This window comes from Bos taurus, chromosome 12, assembly GCF_002263795.3.
Source record: "Bos taurus isolate L1 Dominette 01449 registration number 42190680 breed Hereford chromosome 12, ARS-UCD2.0, whole genome shotgun sequence".
Taxonomy (NCBI): domain Eukaryota; kingdom Metazoa; phylum Chordata; class Mammalia; order Artiodactyla; family Bovidae; genus Bos; species Bos taurus.
Genome location: NC_037339.1, coordinates 17,828,730 through 17,854,861, shown reverse-complemented (window position 1 = coordinate 17,854,861; position 26,132 = coordinate 17,828,730). Strand labels below are relative to the sequence as shown.

At 38.4% G+C, this 26,132-nt stretch overlaps 1 protein-coding gene across 1 annotated transcript in view; it reads left to right on the top strand.

Annotated features, from left to right (window-relative positions):
* Positions 1 to 923: 923 nt before the first annotated feature.
* SUCLA2 (succinate-CoA ligase ADP-forming subunit beta) overlaps positions 924 to 26,132 on the top strand; it is a 44,612-nt gene continuing 19,403 nt past the window's right edge. The window contains 4 exon segments of the mRNA NM_001075493.1: positions 924 to 1,036; positions 9,400 to 9,580; positions 16,106 to 16,205; positions 16,373 to 16,535. Of these exon segments, the coding sequence (NP_001068961.1) occupies positions 947 to 1,036; positions 9,400 to 9,580; positions 16,106 to 16,205; positions 16,373 to 16,535 (534 nt within the window). The 5' untranslated portion in view covers positions 924 to 946.

The window sequence follows — 26,132 nt, the reverse complement described above, 5'->3', positions numbered from 1 at the left end:
TCTGTTCTTTAATTAGCAGTGACTGTTTTATGTTTAACTACATGTTCTTTTCCCCTAGCAAAAAAAGTCCTGTACATCCTGGCTCCTCTTTACCTTTTGGGAGCAGTTCCTCAGAGCTATCTGAGAAGTTATGTCCTGGCTAGGGTCCTCAGTAACTAGTGTTTGATCATCTTCCCTTTGAGGACAGAATCATTCTGTTGTACGTATTCAGTCAGTTTAGTCGCTCAGCCCTGTTCCACTCTTTGTGACCCCATGGACTGCAGCCCGGCCAGGCTTCCCTGTCCATCACCAACTCTCCGAGTTTACTCAAACTCATGTTCATCCACTCGGTGATGCCACCCAACCATCTCATCCTCTGTTGTCCCCTTTTGTCCCGCCTTTGATTTTTCCCAGCATCAGGGTCTTTTTTCCAGAGTCAGTTCCCTGCATCAGGTGGCCCAAGTATTGGATACTTTGGGATACTGGACAAAGTATGGGATATTTTGGGACAAAGTACTGGATATTGGATTTGGGATACTGCTGTATCCCAAAGGCAGTATTTCGCACAAAAACAGGAATGCAAGTTCTTGTTTTCTGAAGGAACCCCGTTTTACAGCTGAGGCACCTGAGACTCAGAGATGTTAAGATCACACAGGTAGTGGCGTTGATCATCTCCATTACATTTCACTAGGAAAGCTCCGGGTTTCTGAGCGCCGACCTCAGGTCTGATGTTCAGGCTGCGGTGTCCAGTTACCAAGGTTAAAGTTTGCTCTCTGTCCGCCTACGCGAGCCTATCAACAGTAACGCCTGCGGCACTCGCCCAGGGCCACCGCTGCAGAGTTAATCCGAGGCTCCGCCCCATGGGCGGGGCTAGGGGCGGTGCGCGCGTAGGGAGCCGCCGCGTCTCCGGTCGTCTCGAGGTTCTGCGCCTGCGCGCGGCGCCCAGGGGACTTGGTCGGACTGAGAAATGGCGGCCTCCGTGTTCTACAGCCGGCTCTTGGCTGCCGCCACCCTGAGGAGCCACCGACCCCGAACGGCGCTGCCGGCCGCCGCCCAGGTATTGAGGCCCTGCCCGCTCTCGCTTTGAGGGTTGGCAGGAGAAAGGGCGAGGTGGAGGGCTGGCTCCTGTGGGCGAGGTGTGAGGGGGCCCGGGGCCCGGCTCCGGGTCACTCCGCAGTCGGTGACATTGGGTGACAGGGGGGTGCCCCGCCGGAGTGGCGGGCGTCTTGCCCGGGAGTGCTGCCCGCCAGGCCTGCGAACGGGCTCATGTTTGCGCCTTTTTGCTGCAGCCTGAAATCTGCGAGGAGCTCCGGCTGTCTGGGTAGGGCTGCTCACCTCGTTACTGAGAGGGCGGCGGCGGCGGCGGGGAGCCCTCTTTTTGGAGCCCTTTCGGGGGTGGGCTCCGAAAGGAGATGCGGGGGCTGGGCACCTTCTCCTGCTTGCTCCTGCCTCCCTCGCGGTGAGCCGAGGCTTCCGCGGCTCTTTGAGGAGGAGGGCATGCCCTTCAGATACACTTTTGTGTCTCTTGGATGCTTCGCAGAACCAGTACTGCTTGCTGACTGGCCTTTCCTGAGATGAGGTCGGGAAGCTTCCCCAGGTAGTTGTTTAATAGTGAGAATGAGATGATGTTCACCAACTTATCAATTGGGGAAATAAAATAATCTTGTGGATCACTTTTTTTTTCCTGCATACACCATAACATCATAGCCTCAGTTTAAGTTTGTGTGTGTGTAAGTAAAAGTAACGGAGCAAGGGCTTGAGTGTCCATGGCATAGAAAGCCAAATTCTGACGGGTTGTTTGCAGTAAAATAAGGGTTTATTTGCAGGGCTCCAGGCAATTCACAGATCCACTGCAACTTGATCTTTCAGTTAGGAGTTCGTTTTTTTTTTTTTTTAAGGAGTTGTTTTTTAAAGGGGGAGAACAAAGAAGCTGGGAGTAATCATTGGCTTGTGTAATTTCTGTGACATTTCTGATTCTAGTATCAGGGAATTGAGTTGTCTATGATGTACGATTCTCTGATCAAATGGTCCAAGGCTTGGGGCCTATTAGCTCATCTTGCCCTGGAGAAGCAGCCTGAGTTTGTTCTTTACTAATGGTATCTTCAGTACCCGGTTTAGGACATTAATGATGTCATCAACACAGCAGTTTTAGTCATCAGACTCTGGTTGATTAGTGTTCAGATAGCACAGGATTGAGGTGGGGGGGGGGGGACAAGAAAGGGGATAAAGTTTTGGGTAAAGAGATTAATCATCAATTCGGTAAGGGAATTTGGTGGTAGGAGGCCTTGGTTTCCTGTGTGTTGGAGCATTTGCTGTATGCCAGGAACTGTGCCAAGCATTGTACATGTAGTCTTTCATTAGGCTCTTGAGCAACACTGTAAGGAAGTCCTTAATCTCCATATCACTGATGGAGAAACTCTGGCTGAGAGAAGGAGTAATTTGGTCTAGATCACCAAGCAGTTGAGATCAGAACTGAGCCTTCATTCTGGAAGCATGTAGCTCCAAAGTCTGTGTTTGAATCTGCTCTACAGTCGTTTTCTAGAACATAAGAATTAGACAATTCTTCCCAATATATGTTGACACTAATAAACTTGTGGAAGGGTATGATTGGCTTCATAAGTCATTTCTAGAGCTTTTGGTTGTGTTCTGAAGTAACCTCAGACATGCTGTAAATGAATTTAGATATATTTTTTTTTCTTTTTAAAGCTATTCATTCTTTCAATCTAGTGAATTCTGTGAATTTGCTTCCTAATAGGAGAAGTGATTTTTTTTTTTTTTTTTTTTTAGCCTTGAACTTCCTTCTTTTGGGTCTTAAAGGGTGCTGTCTGGTTTTTAGAAAATGAGATTTTGGTGAACAGATCTGTTTCCCTTCTAATCATTGTCTTTATACTTTTGGAAATTCCTTTAAAAGTCTTTATTTCTTCTTATAGAGATGCCTGATATATTGTCTTAAACATCTCTTCCACCCTCACATTAAGAAATACAGCTTTGGAATTTGAATTCACCTTAGTCTAACCCCTTGCTTTTATTTTTAATTTAATCTTTAATTTGTATTGGAGTACAGTTGATCTATAATGTTGTGTTTCAGGTACAGCTTAGTGATTCAATTATATATATATGTATTATACTCAGTTATATTTAATATATCAGTTATATACGGATATATATGTGTGTGGTATACATATATATATTCATTCTTTTTCAGACTCTTTTCCCATCTAGATTATTACAGAATATTGAGTAGAGTTTCTTGTGCTATAGAATAGGTCCTTACTGATTATCTATTTTATATATAGTAGTGTGTATGTGTTAATCCCAAACTCCTAATTAAGTGTTCCCCAACCTTTCTGGCACCAAGGACCAGTTTTGTGGAAGACAGTTTTTCCATGGGCTGGGGGCGGGGATGGTTTTGGGATTATTCAGGTGTATTATATTTATTGTATACTTTATTTCTATTATTATTACATCAGCTCCACCTCAGATCATCAGGCGTTAGATACTGGAGGTTGGAGACCATTGTCCTGATTTATCCTTCCTCCCCAAGTTTCCCCTTTGATAACACTGTTTTTGAAGTCTGTGAGTCTGTTTCTGTTTTGTAAATAAATTCATTTGTATCTTTTTTTTTTATTCTGCATGTAAGTGATATCATATATTTATCTTTCTTAGTATAATTATCTTGAGATTCACCCATGTTCATGCAAATGGCATTATCTCATTCATTTATGACTGAGTAGTATTCTATTGTAAAGATGTACCACATCTTCTTTATCCAGTTCTCTGACAGTGGACATTTAGGTTGCTTCCGTTATCTTGGCTATTGTAAATAATACTATCAAGAACATTGGGTCTAACCCCTTGCTTTTGTAGATGGGGACATAGAGGTGCAGAGCTTAAGGAATCTTGTTCAAGGTCACCCATTGGGTTTAGCAAATTTGCTTAAACATTTTGTTCAGTGCTCTGACCCTCTTCTTGTTTCTGTGTATCTTTTGTCTAGTGTATATTTGATAAAAATAGTTCAAGTTATTAGCATATTAAACAATTTAAGATATCTTCGTTCGTTGTGAATCATACTCCCTAGTAACTACACTTCCCCACTTTTGAATAAGTATTACTTACACTCAGTATGGGTTGGAGAGGTGGTGGTGGAGGAGTTTGGCCAGGAGTTGGTGGCCTTTTGGCAGGAGGAATCTTCTAAGTGATACATCAGGAAAGAAAAATGCATCAGTGTGGGGAATCTTTGTGATTATGCAGGGATTTGTATTACCATCATGATTCCCAGCTGATGGTATTTCAAGTTATAGCTTCTAGTGGCACAAGGAAAGGATTATCAAAATATTTCTGATATTTAAAAAAAACCTTAATATGGTCTGAAAAACTGTCAGCAACACCTTATGAGTACTACTAATTCTTTTAGACATTTGAAAGAAACCATAAAAATAAAGTTTTGTGTCATGGATTTATCACCAAGCTTTTTTGGAAAAATTTCAAACTGATAGGTATGTTTCAACTATACATTGAGCACCCGTACTACCCTCACCTTCATTTAACATTCTGCCACATTTTCTTTAAAAATTTATGTTATTCAATTTATATAATTTATAATTTACAAAATTATATCATTTAAAATATTATATAAATTAAAAATATTATATATATAATATATATAACTTATATACACATGCTGCTGCTGCTAAGTCGCTTCAGTCGTGTCCGACTCTGTGCGACCCCATAGACAGCAGCCCGTTAGGCTCCCCTGTCCCTGGGATTCTCCAGGCAAGAACACTGGAGTGGGTTGCCATTTCCTTCTCCAATGCATGAAAGTAAAAAGTCAAAGTGAAGTCGATCAGTCGTGTCCGACTCTTAGTGACCCCATGGACTGCAGCCTACCAGGCTCCTCCGTCCATGGATTTTCCAGGCAAGAGTACTGGAGTGGGGTGCCATTGCCTTCTCCGATGTACATATGCGTGTATGTATAAATTACATTCATATATTTTTGTTGAAGTATTTGAGAATAAGTTACAGCTATCATGGCACTTCATCCTTAGATATTGCAACGTATGTCTCTTAAGAATGAGAGACACAAATAACCACAATATAGTTATCATACTTTAGAAATATAAAATTGCCATAATACTAATACCTAATTTATAGGGCAGATTCGTATTTCCCCAGTTGTCCCCAAAATGTCCTTTTTAGCTGTTAGGTTTTTTTTTTTTTTTAAAACTGGGATCAAGCCTCTGTAGTATTTTTTTTTTCTGGTCTGTCTAGATAATTACGTACTACCTGGTGATTATGCTCGCTCTTAGACTTGTTGCAGCTGTTTATTTACACATCTGTGAACTCTGTGGTTGGGACCAAGTTGATCTCATTCTTTTAGTGTTCCTAGTAGTTGGTCTATAAAGAAAGCTGAGTGCCGAAGAATTGATGCTTTTGAACTGTGGTGTTGGAGAAGACTCTTGAGAGTCCCTTGGACTGCAAGGAGATCCAACCAGTCCATCCTAAAGATCAGTCCTGGGTGTTCATTGGAAGGACTGATGTTGAAGCTGAAACTCCAATACTTTGGCCACCTGATTCGAAGAGCTGACTCATTTGAAAAGACCCTGATGCTGGGGAAGATTGAAGGCAGGAGGAGAAGGGGACGACAGAGGATGAAATGGTTGGATGGTGTCACTGACTCGATGGACATAGGTTTGGGTGGACTCCAGGAGTTGGTGATGGACAGGGAGGCCTGGTGTGCTGCGATTGGGGTCACAAAGAGTCGGACACAACTGAACGACTGAACTGAACTGAGTACAGTGTCTGGTATATAGGCATCCAAAAAATGTTTCAGTGTATGACTATTTTTACCAAGCTTATGCTAGGTACTCTCCCTTGGCCCCCTTATTTTTATTATTTTGAGGTATAATTTCTGTACAGCAAAGTACATAATTTATGTCTAACTTCAGTTTTTGCTGTTCAGTTGCTAAGTTGTATTCTACTCTTTGTGATCCCATGTGAGTAGCTAGATTAATTTGTATGTATGGATCCATCTGTGTAGCTGCCGTTCAAATTGTGGTGTGTGTGTGTGTATAGTGTTTTTAGTCTTCAGAAGGCACTCTCTTTATCAGTACTCACCAACAGAAGGTGACCAACCACTTATTTTGACTTCCATCACTGTATGTTAATTCTGAGTTTGAACTGTATTTTAAAAAATCATGTAAGTTTGTGTTGTTGTGTCTGGCTTCTTTCCCTTAAAATTGTACTTGTGAGATGAATCCATTGTTGTGTGAGCAATACGTTTTTCCTTTTTTGCTCTTGATTTTTCTATTGATATAGTACATTGTACCCATTCTTCTATTTTTAAAACAATTTAAATTATTTGTTTTTCTGTTTTGGCTGTGCTGGGTCTTCACTGTGGTGCTTAGTTGCCCCAAGGCATGTAGGATCTTATTTCTCCTACCAGATATTATTAAACCCATGTTCCTTGCATTGAAGGGTGGATTCTTAACCACTGGAGCACCAAGGAAGTTCCTACCCATTCTTCTGCTGATGAGCAGTTGGGTCGTTTCCATTTTTTTGTCTATTATGAATAAGCCTGCTATATATGCCTTTTGATAGACTAAGCACTCATTTCTCTTGAGGCTTTACCCAAGAGTGGGATTTCACAAGGTAGATGTACACTGAAGTTTAGGAGGTTGTTAGTTTTTAATACTAAAGTGAAACTAAATCAGGGGATTGAGCTACCAAGAGAAATTTTATCCAGGGTTTTAGCTTACCAAATGAATCAGAAATAGCTTGCTATTCTATATGATTGATTTGTTAGACTATTCGTTCTCAAACTGTAGAGAGCTTAAGAATCAACTGAATAACTTTACAAATGCAGATTTTTTGAGGCACAGTCCAGAGATTCTGCTTTTATAAATGAGAGTAGGGCCTTGGAATCTGCATTTTTGGAGGCATTCCTAGGGAATCTTGATGCAGGTGGTTCATGAACCCTCTTTAAGAAGCAGACTATTTTCTATGAGGCTATGGTTTTTCCAGTAGTCATGTATGGATGTGAGAGTTGGACTGTGAAGAAAGCTGAGCGCCGAAGAATTGATGCTTTTGAACTGTGGTGTTGGAAAAGACTCTTGAGAGTCCCTTGGACTGCAAGGAGATCCAACCAGTCCCTTCTGAAGGAGATCAGCCCTGGGATTTCTTTGGAAGGAATGATGCTAAAGCTGAAACTCCAGTACTTTGGCCACCTCATGTGAAGAGTTGACTCATTGGAAAAGACGCTGATGCTGGGAGGGATTGGGGGCAAGAGGAGAAGGGGACGACAGAGGATGAGATGGCTGGATGGCATCACTGACTTGATGGACGTGAGTCTGAGTGAACTCCGGAAGTTGGTGATGGACAGAGAGGCCTGGCGTGCTGCGATTCATGGGGTCGCAAAGAGTCGGACATGACTGAGTGACTGAACTGAACGGATTTTCTGTGAGATTCCTTTAAATTCATTTCTTAAGATGTTCTATGTTTCATATGAGCAATGTTTCAGCATTCTGTGTGGTGATAATAGAAGTGTACGGATGGATAACATTTAAATGTGTGATTCCAGTAGCACTTAATTTGTTCTGCCATATAAAGTTGATAGAACTGAGTAGTCTGGAAAAAGGTTGAGAAGTGTTTCTGTGTGGTGTTGATGGTTTAAGACTAGGAACTTAGGGGGGAGTTTTGGGACCCATAGATGCTCGAGATCTTTCTGATTGCATCCTTCTTTCAGTACTTCTCATTGTTGTGGCCCTGCAACCAGACGCTGGCAACTCTCATACTCCTTTGTCTTTCAACAGTGACTTATTCAGCTTGTAGAGGAATATCTTATTTCTGTTTCCTACTTATTTGTTTTTGAAAAGATAATTCTTAACTCAGCGTCCCCTCCCCCCCTCCCCCCCGCCGCTCCCGCCCCGAGGGATGTTTTAGTGGAGAAAACTCCTGCAACTGTATAAAATAGCACTTCTTATTTTTTAATTTTCTATGTTTTTTACTCTTACTGCTGTTTGGCATATATTCTTTCTTTATTGTTTATGCCTCCCCCAACCCCCGACATACAAATACATACTAGACTGTAAGCTTTAGATGCAAGGGTTTTGTTGGGTTGACCTCTCTATTTCCAGTGTGCTCAGTGAGTTTTTGAGTGAATGAATGTTTTACATAGATTGAAAAGGAGGTTGGTGGGTCATTTCTTTCTTAGAAGCTTTGACTGTTTGTGAAGCATGTACACCTGAAGGGGTTTATAAAGGGAGTAGTTTAGAAGGAATGCGTTAAAGATGATATTGCAGATTGTAATTTGCCGAGTATTCAATGGAGAGTTTCATGGAGGAAGTTTATTAAAAGTGATCTCAGGATCAGTACCTGTGGGAGAGTGAAGGAAGGAGGATTGACCGCAACTCCAGTGCAGTGCAGTGGGACCTCTGCTCTTCCTGTGGGAGGTCTGCAATAGGATGATCCTGAATTGTCCCAAATTGGGGTGAGGTGCCAGGTATTTGGGCTTCCCTGGTGCCTTAGCGGTAAAGAACTCACCTGCTAATGCAGGAGACATAAGAGACGTGGATTCGATCCCTGGGTCTGGAAGATTCCCTGGAGAGGGCATGGCAACCCAGTTTTTCGAGTATTCTTGCCTGTAGAGTCCCATGGACAGAGGATCCTGGCGGCCTCAGTTCATAGGGTCACAAAGAGTCGGACCCGACTGACTGAGCCACTGAGCATGCACACGCACACGAGGTTTTTACATCCCTACCTTAACTCTCATTGGCCAGTCGTTGGCTATAGGCTGACAGTGGGAAAGGAGTATGACTTTGGGCAGAAAGGCTCCAATGAGCAGACTCAGCTGAGGCCTGTCAGCTGCCAGCCCTCCCAGCAGCTGGGGCTATGAATGCCTTGGTCCTGAGGGGGGATCTGGGCGGCACACCACGATGTGCAGTGCTGATGAAGTCGGGGTTTGAATTTTGAATGTATGAAAGATTGATGGTACCACATCATACAGGTGCCTCATCTCTCGTGTCAGGCAATTTGTTAGGTCCTGGAGGAATGATGGAGAGAAGAAAGATGGGAAGGATTTTTGATTTGGTGGAAATAGGAGATTGGTTTTAGATCTGCAGAATTTGGCTTTGAGGTAGAAATGCTCTGTAGATCATTAGGGATATGGTAGTAAAGCTCAAATGAAAGTTAAAAACTAGAGATAATGAGGAAAAAGTTAAAACTATAAGGGTCACTTTTGACATTTAGTAGATTTAGTTGTTAGTTTTGTGCTGTAATTTACTCTGAATATGATATTTTGATGTTTTACTATGACAATTTTGTTATAGTTTTGAAGAATCAAGTACTCTAAAGTATTTTAAAGTGTTTTTAACAAGAATTCCTGCTAAATCACTCTTTATATAAATATGTCCCCAATTTCTCTAGGTCCTGGGAAGCTCTGGATTGTTTAACAACCATGGAGTCCAAATACAGCATCAACAGCAAAGGAATCTCTCGCTGCATGAATACCTGAGTATGGAATTGTTGCAGGAAGCTGGCGTCTCCATTCCCAAAGGACATGTGGCTAAGTCACCAGATGAAGCTTATGCGATTGCCAAAAAATTAGGTACTAAATTAAGAAATAGGTTCTCAGATAAGATACGAACTTTACTTTTGGCTTAATAACAACTTTTGGCTTTTCTTTTATATTTTTAAAAATAAGTTTTATTAATGTAAAAGAGAAGACAATTGTTGACATGCTAAAATTATTGAGATTTTCTGAGCTCCCATAGTGCCCATAACTTAAGAATCAAACCTTCAAGAAGTTGAAGTCCTGTTTTTAGTTTTTTGAGCTGAAGTCCTTTAGGGAAGGAAATTCTGGCTGTGTCGATTCTTCAGGGAATGGTGAAAGATCTTAGCTGTTTATGTATTTGTAAAGAGAAGTCTGGGGCTTCCCAGGTGGCACAATGGTAAAGAATCTGCCTGCCAGTGCAGGAGACCCAAGAGACTCGGTCGAGAAGATCCCCTGGAGTAGGAAATGGCAACCGGCTCCAGTATTCTTTCTTGGAAAATTCCCCAGACAGAGGAGCCTGGCAGGCTGCAGTCCATGTGGTCACAAAGAGTCAGATATGACTGAATGACTGAGAACACAAAGAGAGGTACAGTGTTTCCCCATCTTTTTTTTGGACATGAAAAATAGAGAATCAGAAGGAGAAAAAAAGAAGTTTAGCATTAGAATGTAAGCTCTATGAGAGCAGGGTTTCTTTGTCTTTTATTCACTGATAGACCCCAATCTCTTAGAAGACGGCCTGACACTTAGGTAATCAATATAAATGTTAATATTTTTAAATGAATTAAATAGTTCCCCATGTTTATTAGATTCTTTTATTGATAATAGAAACCTTAGTAGCTTTGATTAATTTGAATTTATGTTAATCTCAATTAAAAAATAAATTTGGAGTTTGGAAAGTATGCTTTATATTTTTAAGGATCTAATAAGAGAACATGTTAATGAGTAATGTACTAGCTATACACTGCATTTTCTTTTAGTAGTATTTAAAATCACACCAATTTTATGTATTAATAATTATCATAATCTCTCTTGTATGTACATTTGATTAATATGCTTTTCAGTGTGCTTTGGTGAAGACTTTGCTTTTATTATTTTTTTTAGGAAAGATGTGGAACATTTTAAACTGTTGAAAATTGTAAAAGTTTTTGTCTCTATTTATACTTACTTGTTTCTAGGATGGGTTTTTGTTTCAAAAGTGAAAGCATGTAGAAGACTAGAAGGTTGTCATATATCATATGATATGTTTTTGAATGGGGCACTCTTGATTTCCTTGTCTTGGAAGTATGATTTTTAATTTGCAGTTTATTCTTAATCAGAAAAACAGTTCTTTTTATTCAGATTACAAACAAACTTCTTTTTATTAGTAAAAGTCTGATGTAAATTCATACTAATTTGGGGGAAATTTTTGTTAATTAATGGTAACCTGAAGTTTGAACTTGTCCATGGTAAAAGATGTACCTCATTTTAACCTTTAAAACATTATGTATATTAGGGGCTTTTAAGGGTCACGGCTTAAAGAAAACTCATGATTATATTTCTGTAGTATTTCTTGCAAAGGCACTTTTTAATAACTACCCTCTTGAGATTCAGTCTTAGATATGTGACCTAAATGTTAATTTCTAAAGAAAACCCAGATAACTAGGAAGCAAAAGTTTTTCTTATTCTACCCTTCTGTACTTAAGGATGAATTTCAGACACTTGATTTTCTTCTTTTAATTTTGTTAATTTTTTGAGTGATTCATTTTTTGTTTACTAGTTCTTTCCTTCTTCATAAAGCTGAAGGCATAAAGTGTTTTCCATACACTTTATGTGATAAAAGGGCCAGATTTAATGAAGTCAGTTAAAGCTAGTGTTTCTTTTTTCTGCTTCCAAATTATTATAATTGGTTTTCTTAGTTTTCTGTATATTTTCTCACTTAGTCAAATTTCACTATGTTGTCAAAAAAAAAAATCTATGTACAGACTTTTTCATAAAACAAGCAGGATTTATTCAGATGCCAGTCTCTCGATTTATTTACTCACTGTAAAAATCTTTAATGATTTCTAGCTGTGGAAGAAACAATAGTTAATATGTAGGATATATTATAGCTGTGAAATTTCTGGCAAGTTCTCTGGATCCAGGACTTAGAAGTAGTAAGGAGCAGATAAGCAGCTCTGATTTTGAGGCCCTTGGAACAGAAGGCATCATGTTTATCTAGAAAGTGTGCTTTTGTCAAAGAAGGCTGCAAATGATGATTGTCATATGGAGCGGGATTAGTGACAAATAGGACCTTTAAATCTAAAGAATCAGAAACACTACATTTTAAAAGATGCATTTCATAGCTGTTTGAAGAATGTTGAAACAATTTTGTTTTTTGTGGTGAGTCATTAATATCAGAAGATACCGATTATGGGATGTAATTGTACAAGTTGTGTTATGAGGTATGCTAGAAATACACCTGATTCTTTCCATCTAGCTAGCAATTTTCAGTGCTGATTTTGGCTGATTTTTGCTTCTTAGTTACTCCAAAATTCATAAAATGTTAATTCCCATTTTTTTTTTTTAAAGTCTTACCTCACCAACTGATAAACTTAGGGCAAAAATGTGTTACAGATGTGACAAAGTATTGCTTCCCTTCAGTCCTGTGGGTGGCAAGAGAAGTCTGGTTAGCATGAGGCCTGGGACCCCTGAGCCCTGTAGCTGGTAACTCCTTCCAAAAGAGCTCTGACCTCTTTCCCCAGTATTCCCTACAAATTCTATCATTTTCTGGCATGATTGTGATAAAAGTTTGAAAACACTGCCCTAGGGACAAGTTTTACCTATTGTGAATAATTGAAGTTAGGGATAGGAGAATGGTTGGAAAGAAATCTAATTCCAGTATTTTAAGACTCATAGGAGTCCATACAATGAAGGGTGATGAGTTGGAAGATAATGGAGGCATTTCTGGAATGGATTATCAAAGGGTTGTTAAGTACAGAGAAATAGTTATCATTTGGGGTCAGTTCTAAGAGCAGGTTCCCATCTCCTCCTTACAGTTACTGCTTTAAGAAAACATGATTTCACTAAGGCATTTGGTAGAATTCTTATGATTTCCCTGTTGATTGTAGAAATATAGTTTGGATTCTAGTATAGTTGAGATAGAATTTCTCTCTGGATAAATAAACATGCGGAGGGTGCCGATTAGTGAATGTCTGCTTGGAGGCAGATTTCTTTTGGCATGCAACAGGACTTTGCCTCCTTTTCCTTTTACCAATGTCTTACTAGATGACTGTATATGAGGAGTGCTTAACAACATTTGTGAGTGATTAGATTCCCTCATGGCTCAGATGGTAAAGCGTCTGGCTACAATGTGGGAGACCCGGGTTCAATCCTTGGGTCAGGAAGATCCCTTGGAGAAGGAAATGGCAACCCACTCCAGTACTCTTGTCTGGAAAATCCCATGGACAGAAGAGCCTGGTAGGCTACAGTCCATAGGGTCTCAAAGACTCGGGCATAACTGAGCGACTTGTCAATGTCAATGTCAAAAGCTAGGCGGGATGGTGAATATACTTTAAAAATAATCTTGAGACACACAAATTTTGCTCTTGTCTGACTAGAGAAAGGGCCAAATCCAGTAAGACTGAGCTCTCTGCTCATTGTTGTATCAAGAACTCTAGCACAGTTATCTCGTATGTAGATGTAACTGTTGATTGAATTAATGGAATTGAATAAAATCTTCTTTCAATCATTTGTCCTCAGATTTATCTTCTTATTCTCCCTGTTTTGCTAGATGATGAGATTGTGTGTCATTACTTGTGTGTGTGTTTTTTTTTTTTTTCTCTCTTCTTTTGTTGTGAAGGACTTATTTAGAAGTAACTTTTGAAGAATCTTTTGTGCCCTTAAGGAGTTTATTTGCCTAAGAAAACAAAAATTGACACTTTGGGGGAAGAGCTTTTTGTTTTGTAAAATGTTTTTGAAGAAATAGAACTTCATTACTCTTACTTAATAGATCAGTATGTTAAGTTCCCAGCTTGATGAATAGGAATGTTTGAATTTAGCCCAGCAAAGCACCAGTTTAACTGTTGTCCATTTTTATATTACATTTATACTGTTTGGATTACAGATATCCTCTTTGGATTTAAATGAATATTTAAGTACTGGAAAACTGACTCAACAGGTAATCAGAAACAGGTAAAATGACTAGTGGCTGCTGCTTTTATCAATAATTTGGGCATGCACTCTAATTTGCTGTAGTCCCTGAGGCTACCTGTTGTCTTCTCAATAAGGAAATGATTGTCAGTTTTAAGGAAATTTCTCAACTTTCTCTAATCTTTATCTAAAATTAGTTGTTACATTTGGGAATGGTGGGGACTGTGGCAAATTGAAATAATGTCTTATGTAAACAAAACACTTTTAGTCATTTCTGGATGTAGGGCCCAGGATTTCCAATTCAGATTTTTCAAGAACAGTGGAAAATCTGGATTCATAAGAATTCTCTTGATTTGTAACTGTTCTTTTATTCATCATTCAGAATATATTGTGTACTAGGAACTCTCCCAGGATCTTGTAAATATCACTGAACAAGATTCTGCCCTTCTGGAGTCTACATTCTAGTGAGGGAACAAAACAAAAATAATAAACACGAGAAATTATGTTTGAAGGCAATGGCTTCTATTAAAAAAAAAAAAAAAGATCAGGGTAAGGCGGATTGGTGGTGGGCAGTCAGAGTGTTAAGTAGAGTGATCAGGGTGAACCTGAACCTCATGGACAATTTAGACTTAAAGAAAAACTGAAAAGGAATGGGTACCTCTCCTAAATGGATACCTGTATGCAGAGTATTCCAGGGAGAGAGGTTGCTGGGAGCCAGATCCTGAAGGAAGAGAGGAACATGCTCAGGACCAGAGAGACTAGAGTAGCTGGTGTGTGAACAGCGAGGGGGATGTAATACAAGGGGCAGGGGTTCTAGGGGATTACACAGAGCCTTGAGGCCATTGTAAGGACTCTGCCTGTAACTCCCAGGGAAGTTACTTTTGATCATTTCTTATTTGATCACAATCTGTATTTGTTACCTCCTTGATCAGGTGAGGGTGCCCTCTCATTTGGCTTGGTATATGCATGTTAGAGATGGCCTTTCCTGGTGGTAGAATTCCCATCTTTAGCCTATTCAGATACACATTTATGGAGTGGTCGTTACTTCCCAGGGACCTCTTCCTGCTGAGGATACAACAAATAATATAACAATGTCCTTAATCCTGACCTCAAAGGGTAATTGTTTTTTGTAATGTAATAGTGATGTTACACTGCTGTAACAGTTTAACAGTGTAACTGAGCATGCATCTGTGCTCAGTCATGACTTTGAGACCCTATGGACTGTAGCCCACTGGGTTCCTCTGTCCGTGGATTTTTCCAGGCGAGAATACTGGAGTGGTTGCCATTTCTTCCTCCAGGGGCTCTTCCCCACCCAGGGATCAAACCCTTGTCTTCTGCACTGGCAGGTGGATTCTGCAGATTCAGGCGGTAACACTGCACCACCTGAGTATGGGCAAAATACTCTGAGACGTGAAATGAGAAGGCTCTGAAATTCTACCTGTCTTGGGAGACAGAATGCACCTCTAAAAAGTGTTGCTCTGAATCATGAAGAGTAGTACCTAAGCTAAATAGCTAGTTTGATAATTTTCTTCATCATGTTAGAAAAGGAAAGAAAAGAGATCAGTTTACCTGTTAAAGAAGAAAAATTCAATTATTTGCTGAAAAAAATGTCTTAAAGACTTGGAAGCATAACATTCTGGAATCTTTGGGTTAACATGCCTTAATTCCTGTCACCTCCCTCACAACAGTACAGCTGGAGAGTGTCAGTGGGATGATGTGAGCTGGTATCAGTAGTGGAACTTGCCCTCAAACTCATGGTACATTTCTACTCAAAGCAGCATTTATACCTCAAAGTTTCATAGGATAGCAAGGTTACATATCAATAGGGAGGGAGGATGGAGAAGGCAATGGCACCCAACTCCAGTACTCTTGCCTGGAAAATCCCATGGGCGGAGGAGCCTGGTAGGCTGCAGTCCATGGGGTCGCTAAGAGTCGGACACGACTAAGCGACTTCACTTTGACTTTTCACTTTCATGCATTGGAGGAGGAAATGGCAACCCACTCCAGTGTTCATGCCTGGAGTATCCCAGGGATGGGGGAGCCTGGTGGGCTGCCGTCTAGGGGGTCTCACAGAGTCGGACACGACTGAAGCTACTTAGCAGCAGTAGCAGCAGGGAGGGAGGAAACTGTTAGGAAGGTATTTGACTCTCAATTTTGTAAATTTAGTACCTTGCAGAGTAATTAATATTTAAAGTACCAGATAAAGGTAAACTTGTTTTCAGTATGCTTAAGAAATGGTTTAATGAGTGGCTGATTTTTTTAAGTTTGTGAATCTTTAGGTGGTGAATGTTTTAGTGTCCTAATCTAGAAAATCTATGTACATGGAGTGCCTCATTTTTCAACATTGTGGGTAAATGGATCTTTAATTTACTACGTTTAGTAAGGTTGCTAAATATGTATGTTTAATAGCAAAGTATTGTGTGTTGTGTGCTGCTCCATGCTTCGTATCTAATAGAAGTGTTTTTCTTCTAGGTTCAAAAGATGTTGTGATAAAGGCGCAAGTTTTGGCTGGTGGCAGAGGAAAAGGAACATTTGAAAGTGGCCTCAAAGGAGGAGTGAAGATAGTTTTCTCGTAAGTTTTTTTTTTTTAAATCATCACTATTAAAGAAATAATGAATATTATAAAAGATGCCCTTATTGAATTGATAAGTAGTAGGCGAGATAAGGTTTTGGCTGTCATGTGCTTATATTTATCTCACTTGGAGGAGAAAAGAGTTTGAGTTCTTTTTCTTATTTTAGTCCAGAAGAAGCAAAAGCTGTTTCCTCACAAATGATTGGGAAAAAGTTGTTTACCAAGCAAACAGGAGAAAAGGGCAGGATATGCAATCAAGTATTGGTTTGTGAACGAAGATATCCCAGGAGAGAATACTACTTTGCAATCACAATGGAAAGGTCATTTCAAGTGAGTAATTGTAGACATGATACATTTAGGATGATCTTATTACATTCAGTTTCAAAAGTTGATCATTATTTCTATTTGTATGGGAAAGATTAAAAAGGTATGGTCCATAATCTATTTGTGTATGTCAGGAGAACAATGTTTTTGTTTAAAAAAACAACATGATTAATGCCGTAAAACTTAATAGAATCTTGTAATAAAAATTGTAGGTAAAACCATGCTGAAATAAAACCCACAGAATTTCTAAATTGTTAATTTGATAAGAGCAGCTTAAATCATCTCTGATTCACCTTTAGATTCCATAAACTGAGAAAATAACTTCTAGCACAGTAAAATAGTCTAACCAAAGAGAAAGTCTCTGTATCCACTAAGAGAATGTGTACCCCTGGCTTCATCTTTGTCTTTTTCAGCTTTTTGGTATTTTTATACTTTGAGGTTTGTTTCATGATGACCTGCTACTGGATAAGTTCAAGGAAGACATTCAGTAGCAAACAGTATGCTTCTAAAAAACATAACCTTATTCTGCCTTGCTTTCTTTGTGGAACTTAATATGCTAGCAATGAATTTAAGGCATCATGGGAAGAGAAATTTCTTGCGTAGATCCTGTGCTTGGAGAGGGTGTTGAGTCATTTTATAGTATAATTATCTGGCTTTCTGAGTGCATTGGTTAAGTTTTATGAGCTGAATCTGTGTGCTAACTACCTTGTCTTTTGAAGACTGGGTTCATATTTGGTAGCCCTGGTCAAGATTTGATGTAGAACATCACTAAATTATATAATTGGTAATATGACATAAATTTTAAGAGTCATGAAACTATTTTCTTATATAAAATGTCTTTTAAAAAAATAGCTGTTTTCCATACTGTGTTTTTTTTTTAACATTTAATTAAGTCTTCTAATAATTTTTGAATGATATTATAAAATGTCTTTTGTAACTTTTAATTTTTATAAGAAAGTATTTCTTAAGGTATAACACTAGATGGTAGTAAAAACCCGCTCAGGATATAAGATAAAAAGCATTGTTTTGTTTGGAAGTGATGTCTTTACCTCTAGGTTTCTTCATGTGATAGAATTTGCTTTTGTAAGTTGCCTTAGAAATCCCATGACAGTAATCTTGTATATTACAAACATTTATAAAAATTATGTTTTTACAAATTCATTTATGTTTTTCTACATTTTCTTTTCCTTTTCAGTGATGTTATATATCAACATCTATCATTCTGTTAGTTATTATGTTTTTACTTTTTGTTATAGCCAGGAACAGGATACATGTGCCTAAACAGTTTGAAATAATGAGTCCTGTTATATTGCACATTCAGAGTAGCTCATTTTTATGGGAATAAATGTAGCAAACTGAATGTGTTTTAAAGATACAGCTATAACACTGTGAATATGTTTTATTAAAGATATGTTAAAGCAATAGAGAAAATGATCAAATTTGAATTCATTTTAAGAACTTGAATTTTCAGAGAACTCAGAGTCTTATTAAGGAAAACTGTTTTTATTTCATTTGTACAAGTATACATAGTTGTAGTAATTCATGCTGAAAATTCAGTAGTACTAGTTGAACCATTCAGCCAAAGACATTATAATGTAGTTTGATACTATCATGTTAGACCAATGTGGAGTTGGTTGGTGTTACTTTTGGGGGTACAGTGAACTATTTTGGGAATCCCTGTGGACAGTTGCTTATTAAACAACAAAAAATAAGTCAGCCATTTAAATTAAAAAGAAAAGCACATTTTGATTGAATTAAAGTCAAATGCTTCTGAGTTAATAGCTTTTTAAAAATTGATTTGGTTGCTTATCTGTTTTTAGGAGATGAATCATAAACTCTACTGGTCTTCTTCAGTGTGTATCACATAAGGAAGCCTGAGCAGATATGTACCATAGGGTTGATGTGCCCCCCAAAATTGATTTTAAGTTCCTCTTCAGTATTTTGGCACTTTAAAATTTCTTAACATTTGCCTAGTACCCATTGGGTACTTTTGGGCTGAGACAAATCTAATTTAACAAATCATATTTGCTACTTAATTTTTCTAGTAAAACATTGCAGGCTGCTGTAAATGAATGGTACATTTAACTCTGTCAGTTTTTTTTTTTTTTTTTACTTTCTTGGATTAGATATAAAATGTGCTGCAAGAATTCCAAATTTTATTTTCCATACTTTTATTTCTTTAAAAAGAGATATATGAAGTGGCTTCTTTGTCATATAATTTTAAATTCAGTTCCATTTTAGGGCAAAACCTTTCGTAAGACTGACAAGAAAAGAGAAATTTAGGCTAAGAATGTGAAAATAGCATTATTAATTTATTTGAAATTATAATTCTTTGCTAAAACTTACTGTTCTGAAAGTTTATCACTGAAATTTCAGAGTTGAAATGCAGATTATTTGAACTACCAATTCATTCAACAGGCATGACCATATGCAAAACTACAGCCATTGTTTTAACAGATCTCTTTCTTATTTTCCTATGTAAGCTTTCTTCTGAACAGTTGACTACAAATTTGAGGGTTTCTTTCTAGTCAGGGAATTAGTACAAAGAGCAGTTCACTTTCAGTTCAGTTTATAAGCAGTTCAGTTTCTATATTTAATTTCTTCTGTATTTTTTTAGATTTTTCTCTAACTTATAGCCAACTCTTAGAGATCTAATCATTACTTTAGTGAGAATTTAATATTAACTATTTTCCCCCAGTAGCGCTGCATTTTATGTGGCTCTTCACTTCTCTTATTAGTAGATATGAGAAGAAAAGGACTGTAAAACTAAAATAAAATGTTCAAATAAACTCTAAAAGTTTATTTATTCTACCTCTTCTTTTGAATAAAATAATATTAATCTGTAGATTAATTCATCTATATTATACTTCAGTAGGAGGACAGTAGTAGATAGACTCTTAAATCTGAATTTTTTCCTCTCTCTTTAGATCTCTGTAAAAGCTTATAATTATGAATTGCCTTTCTAGGGAGGAAATGAAGAATACCTTTTCATTTGAAGTTTGTAGAGTGTTGAGGTCCTTTAATGGACCGGAACCTGGTGGTCCGAAGTCGACCGAAAAGAAAGTAGAGAGAAAGAGGCTGATATTATTTGGTTTACGCAGAAAGCCAATAAAGCCCCTGGCATGGGGCTTGCTCTCTTTACAGAGGCCTCAGGCGCCCTCTCAATGGGGTGAATGTGCAGAGCACCTTCTCAAGAGGGTTTTAGAAGCTTGGGCAGGAAAGTGAACTCAGAGAGCCTCTGCGCTCCAAAGAAATAGCCTGAGAGAGAGAGAGAAAGACAGACACGGGGACCAAAGCTCTAATGGAGCAGAGGTGTTTTAATCAACATGGTGTGGGCATATATACTGTAGTTATTCTCAGCAAAGATAAAGATTAAAATTCCAGACTTATAAAACATAGGCGATCCATAATAAAGAGACAGAGAGTTGTAAATAATCACTTTTACCATATGGTTCCTGTGTATTCCCCCTTTTTAAATTTTTTTATTTGCAGTTTTAGTGTGTGATGTGCTCGTTTGCCTATACCTTGTACCTGTGGATTATAAGCAATACCTGTAATATGTTTAACAGAAGAAGATTGTAAAAATTGTTTAAAGTGTCCAGAAATACAGGGAGGGCCATTGTCTATTTTTATAGAACTAGGAGTTCCCATTACAGCAAAACAAGCTAATAAGTGAGTTATAACATGTTGTATAGCCTCACCACGAAGAGGTGTGGCCCAAATAAAAGCTTAATACCTTGTGTGATGGGTAGAGGTCTGTTAAGAGACGCCATTTGTTAGATTTCTTTTTTATAACAAAAATAGGAGAGTTCCAAGGAGAACAAGATTCCTCAATATGCTTTAATTCTAGTTGTGTATCTATAAGTTCCTTAGCTGCCTGTAATTTCTCTTTCATGAGGGGCCACTGCTCTGTCCAAATAGGCTTGTCATACTTCCAAGTTATTTTAATAATTATATTGTTTGTTAAATGAGCAGTGGCCCCCAGGAAAAATGTGGAATGTATATCTGAGTTTGCCATATCTTATATCTTTTTATTAAAAGCATATATCTAGCTTTTCCTTAGCAACTATGAAGTGTCATATATTAGCATTTTATAGATTGGTGAATATATTTATTATATTATATATATTTAGTATATAAAATATATTTATATATAATACATTATATATTTATTAATAGTTTAAAATCTCTTTCATTTTTCTGTAAGAAAAACTTTTTGTAAGAGGAAGTTAATGTTCAGTAATTAATGTTTTAAAATCTTATTTTATTTGGAAATGACCTAGTTATTTAATAAACTTTTATTATTTAGTTTAGTACAACTCTAGAAATTTAAGTTATCCCAGTCTTAAGAGATTATTTTTTTGGGCTTCAAAATCACTGCAGATGGTGATTGCAGCCATGAAATTAAAAGATGCTTAGTCCTTGGAAGGAAAGTTATGACCAACCTAGATAGCATATTCAAAAGCAGAGACATTACTTTGCCAACAAAGGTCTGTCTAGTCAAGGCTACGGTTTTTCCAGTAGTCATGTATGGATGTGAGAGTTGGACTGTGAAGAAAGCTGAGCACTGAAGAATTGATGCTTTTGAACTGTGGTGTTGGAGAAGACTCTTGAGAGTCCCTTGGACTGCGAGGAGATCCAACCAGTCCATTCAGAAGGAGATCAGCCCTGGGATTTCTTTGGAAGGAATGATGCTAAAGCTGAAACTCTAGTACTTTGGCCACCTCATGCGGAGAGTTGACTCATTGGAAAAGACTCTGATGCTGGGAGGGATTGGGGGCAAGAGGAGAAGGGGACGACAGAGGATGAGATAGCTGGATGGCATCACCGACTGGATGGACGTGAGTTTGAGTGAACTCCAGGAGTTGGTGATGGACTGGGAGGCCTGGCATGCTGCGATTCATGGGGTCACAAAGAGTTGGACACAACTGAGCAACTGAACTAAAGAGATTATTATAATAATAGATTATAATAATAGATTATTCTATTAAAATATAATTTTTTTTAGTAGAGTTTATCTAAAAGTTTTCATCTCGTTTATATATATATATATATATATATTTATATATATATATAAAGAGTTACCTTTTTGTTGACAAATTTAGTTTACCTTAAACCTAGGCATAATAAAAGTACTATATAATGTTGATGACTTAAGACATGTCTTAATTAGATTAGCAAACAATTATATTTATATTATATTTATATTTAAATAAACATTATATTTAATATTTTTCAGTTCACGTGAATTTGAATTTAAATAGAGCTCATTAACTTCATATTATCTAAAAACAAAGCTGGTATATCGAGGGCAGCACTGCCGGATGTTGAGGGTTTGAGAGAAAAGATGGAATTTGCCCCAGGTTTTTGTTGAAGGGGACCTGGGGGGTCCTCTGCTTGGAGTTTCCTGGAATAGGTTTTCTTTCAGTGTCAAATTTAGACTTACAATCTTTGGCCCAATGCATTTCTCTATGGCAGTGAGGGCAGATTTTTGGAGGTTTTTTATTTTTATATTTTTTCATATTTTTTTCTTTTTTTTTAAGCTTTCTTAGGGCCGTCCCTTTTTAAATGGTTCTTATTTCCACATGTAAAGCATCCTTTATTTCCCTTTCTTAAGGCAGCAGCTATTGTTTCAGCTACCATTTGCATCTTTTGAATTTCTAATCCTAGATTGCGACAAGCCTTCAAATAATCAATAATAGTCCCTGTCTCATGAATTGGAGCTATAGCTTTTTGACATTCCTGATTTGCATTTTCATAAGCAAGTAATTTCTCTAGTTGCCTTTTGGCTGCTTCTCTAATTACAGTATGGGAAATAGCAGTTTGTAATCTAGCTAAAAAATCAGCATACCTTTCATTAAGTCCCTGAACTTTAAATAAGTGATGAAGTAAAGTAGAAAAGTGATGGGGCTTTCCAGCCGTTTTACCCATGTCTTAATACTTACCGGCCTCAATAGGCCCTGGGGTCACTCCGTCCGAATGTGCATACGTGTACCAAGTCCCTGTTCTGGGCGCCACTTGCTGAGGTCCTTTAATGGACCGGAACCTGGTGGTCCAGAGTGGACCGATAAGAAAGTAAAGAAGAGAGAAAGAGGCTGATATTCCTTGGTTTACACAGAAAGCCAGTAAAGTCCCTGGCACCAGCCTTGCTCTGTTCATGGAGGCCTCAGGCGCCCTCTTGATGGGGTGAAGGCACAGAGCACCTTCTCGAGTGGGTCTTAGAAGCCCGGGCAGGAAAGTGAACTCAGAGAGCCTCTGTGCTCCAAAGAAATAGCCTGAGAGAGAAAGAGGGAGGGAGAGAGAGAGAGAGAAAGAGAAGGAGAAAGAGAAAGCAAGACACGGGGACCAGAGCTCTGATGGAGCAGAGGGGTTTTAATCAACATGGTGTGGGCATGTATACTGTAGTTATTCTCAGCAAAGATAAAGATTAACATTCCAGACTTACAAAACATAGGCGATCCATAATAGAGAGTTGTAAATAATCACTTTTACCATATGGTTCACAAGAAGGAAGAGGGTACTTATCACCGTATAGAAAAACTAAGGAAAGAAATGCCTGGATTCCTCAGTCTCTGGGAGAGGCTTGCCTCTCCTCTTAATTCCTGAATATTCAGGAATTAATAAGGAACAGAATTCCTGACAGATCCAAAACAGCACACAGGAAGCCTCCTGTTAAATGCTTCCTGACAGTAGAGAAAGTAAAAATTATACTTTTAATTTCAAACATTTCCCTTTACTTGGGCTTGCGTCTGTTTTCTTCTTTAGTTTCAGAAAGCAACAGTGAATTCTTATGTTAAATTGTGTGTGTGTGTGTGTGTGTTGCAGTGAGTTCTGACACCAGGATACCCAGAGTTGAGCCAGACTTCACAGGTTCAGGGCACATTCCTCTGCATGACTGCCCTCAGTTCAGATATCAGTTGCAAGTTTAGCGTCCCCAGGTCACCCTCACTTCTGACTAACTGGCAACAAATTTAGGGATTCCTAGTATCCCTCAGGTTCATAATTTGCTAGAATGACTCACAGACCTTAGGAAAATACTGTATTTGTGATTACAGTTTTATTATAGCCAAAGGATAAAAGCCAGAACCAGCGAAATGGAAATGCACAGGGTGCGGTCTGGGAGAGTCCCACACATAAAGTTTTCATTTGCTTCAGGGTTGTGTCCCCTTCCTTACATACTGATATGTGACAACATGCAGAGTATTGTGCAACCTCAGAAGCTCACTGAACTTGTGGTCTAGAGCTGTCATTTTTTAAAGTTGTGGTCAGAAACATAGAATATGAAATTTACTGTCTTCAACTGCTTTTATGTGTATCATACCTAAGATCTGGTCCCATCACTTCATGGCAAATAAAGGGGGGAAAATGAAAACAGTGACAGACTTTATTTTCTTGGGCTGCAAAACACTATGGATGGTGACTGCAGCCGTGAAATTAAGACTCTTGCTCCTTGGAAGAAAAGCAATGACAAACCTAGAGAGTGTATTGAAAAGCAGAGACATCACTTTTCCGACAAAGGTCCATATAGTCAAAGCTGTGGTTTTTCCAGTATTCATGTATGGATGTGAGAATTGGACTATAAAGAAGGCTGAGCGCAGAAGAATTGATGCTTTTGAATTGTGGTGTTGGAGAAGACTCTTGCGAGTCCTTTGCACAGCAAGGAGATCAAACCAGTCAGTCCTGAAGGAAATCAACCCTGGATATTCATTGGAAGGACTGATGCTGAAGCTGAAGCTCCAGTACTTTGGACACCTGATGCAATGAACCGATTTATTGGAAAAGACCTTGATGCTGGATAAGATTGAGGGCATGAGGAGAAGGGGATGACAAGGAATGAGATGGTTGGATGGCATCATCAACTCAGTAGACATGAGCTTGAGCAGCCTCCTGGAGATAGTGAAAACAGGGAAGCCTGGCATGCTACAGTCCATGGGGTCACAAAGAGTTGGACACAACTTAGCCACTGAACAGTAACAACAATATTGAAATCTAGTCATGTAATATTACATTTAAAAGGTACAAAGATGTACAGGGAAATATAAATCTTCCACCCACCCTTATTCCTCTACCACACAGTTTTTTTTCCTTGAAGACTGATACTTTTTAAAAATCTTTTTTTGCCTAAGTATAATAACTCTCTTTAAAAAAAAAAAATAAATAAATACTCCCAGCCTCATCTCTTTGGCTATTGCTGTATTTTGAGGATTTGAAACACTGTATTGTTTTCCAAACAGTACTGAATGTTTTGGTTTGGCCAAAAGGTTCATTCAGTTTTTACCATTAAGACAGCTATAGTAGTGCTTAGTTGTTTTTAATTTCATTTGAAACACTTTTGTTAGATTTGTGTTGTGACAGCTGTCAGATCAGTGAGCTTTAAAAAAAACAGGACATCACAATTGGTGAATTTTTGTATAGCCATTTTAATATTGAAGATGGAAGAAAAAAGCAGTGTTTTTGGCATATTGTGTTTTATTGTTTCAAGAAAGTAAAAATGCAACTGAAATACACAAAAAAGACTTGTGCAGTGTATGCATAAGGTGCTGTGACTGAGTGAATTTGTCAGAATTGGTTTGTGAAGTTTTGTGCTGGATGTTTTTCATTGGACAATGCTGCTCGGTCGAGTAGACCAGTTGAAGTTGATAGAGATCAATTATGCCTTTTGCTGCTGCTGCTGCTAAGTCGCATCAGTTGTGTCCGACTCTGTGTGACCCCATAGATGGCAGCCCACCAGGCTCCACCGTCCCTGGGATTCTCCAGGCAAGAACACTGGAGTGGGTTGCCATTTCCTTCTCCAATGCAAGAAAGTGAAAAGTGAAAGTGAAGTCGCTCAGTCGTGTCTGACTCTTTGCGACCCCATGGACTGTAGCCCACCAGGCTCCTCCATCCATGGGATTTTCCGGCAAGAGTACTGCAGTGGGGTGCCATTGCCTTCTCCAAAATGTGGCTTTTATTTTTACTTAAAAAACCGGATGAAGATTTTGGCCAACTCAATAATATTATTTCTTTACTTTATATCTTGAAATGAATTTGTTACTGAAACATTTAGATGCTGGGGTAGAAGAGTGAAATTAGTCTTTAGGTTTTTTTTTTTCTTTCCTGAATTAAGAATCGTATATTCACTGTAGAAGTTATTTTTTTTTTTTCTTCAGAAAATGTTGTTGCTCATCGCCAAATAGTGACACAACAAAGTAAAATAATAGAAGTCTTATTTAATGTTTTACTTCTTATCTTTTTTGTGTGTCTGTGAATAGTGGGAGGGTGCACATTTAAACACACTTTATGTTAAAAAAAATTTGAGTATAGAATCAAGGGTTTTGTACCTTTTTTTCTCCATATTATACTACTGAATCATTTTCCGTTCCAGAAGCATTAAATAATCTTCAGTAGAATGTTTTTTACCGTTTCCTATTTTTGCATATTAAGATTATTTCCAGTTTTGTGCATAGATTGGCAAATCTGTTAGATAATTTTGCTTCAAGGTTTTTTCCTTAACTGATCTTCAGTTCAGTTCAGTCGCTCAGTCGTGTCCGACTCTTTGCGACCCCATGAATCACAGCACGCCAGGCCTCTCTGTCCATCACCAACTCCCAGAGTCACATGAGT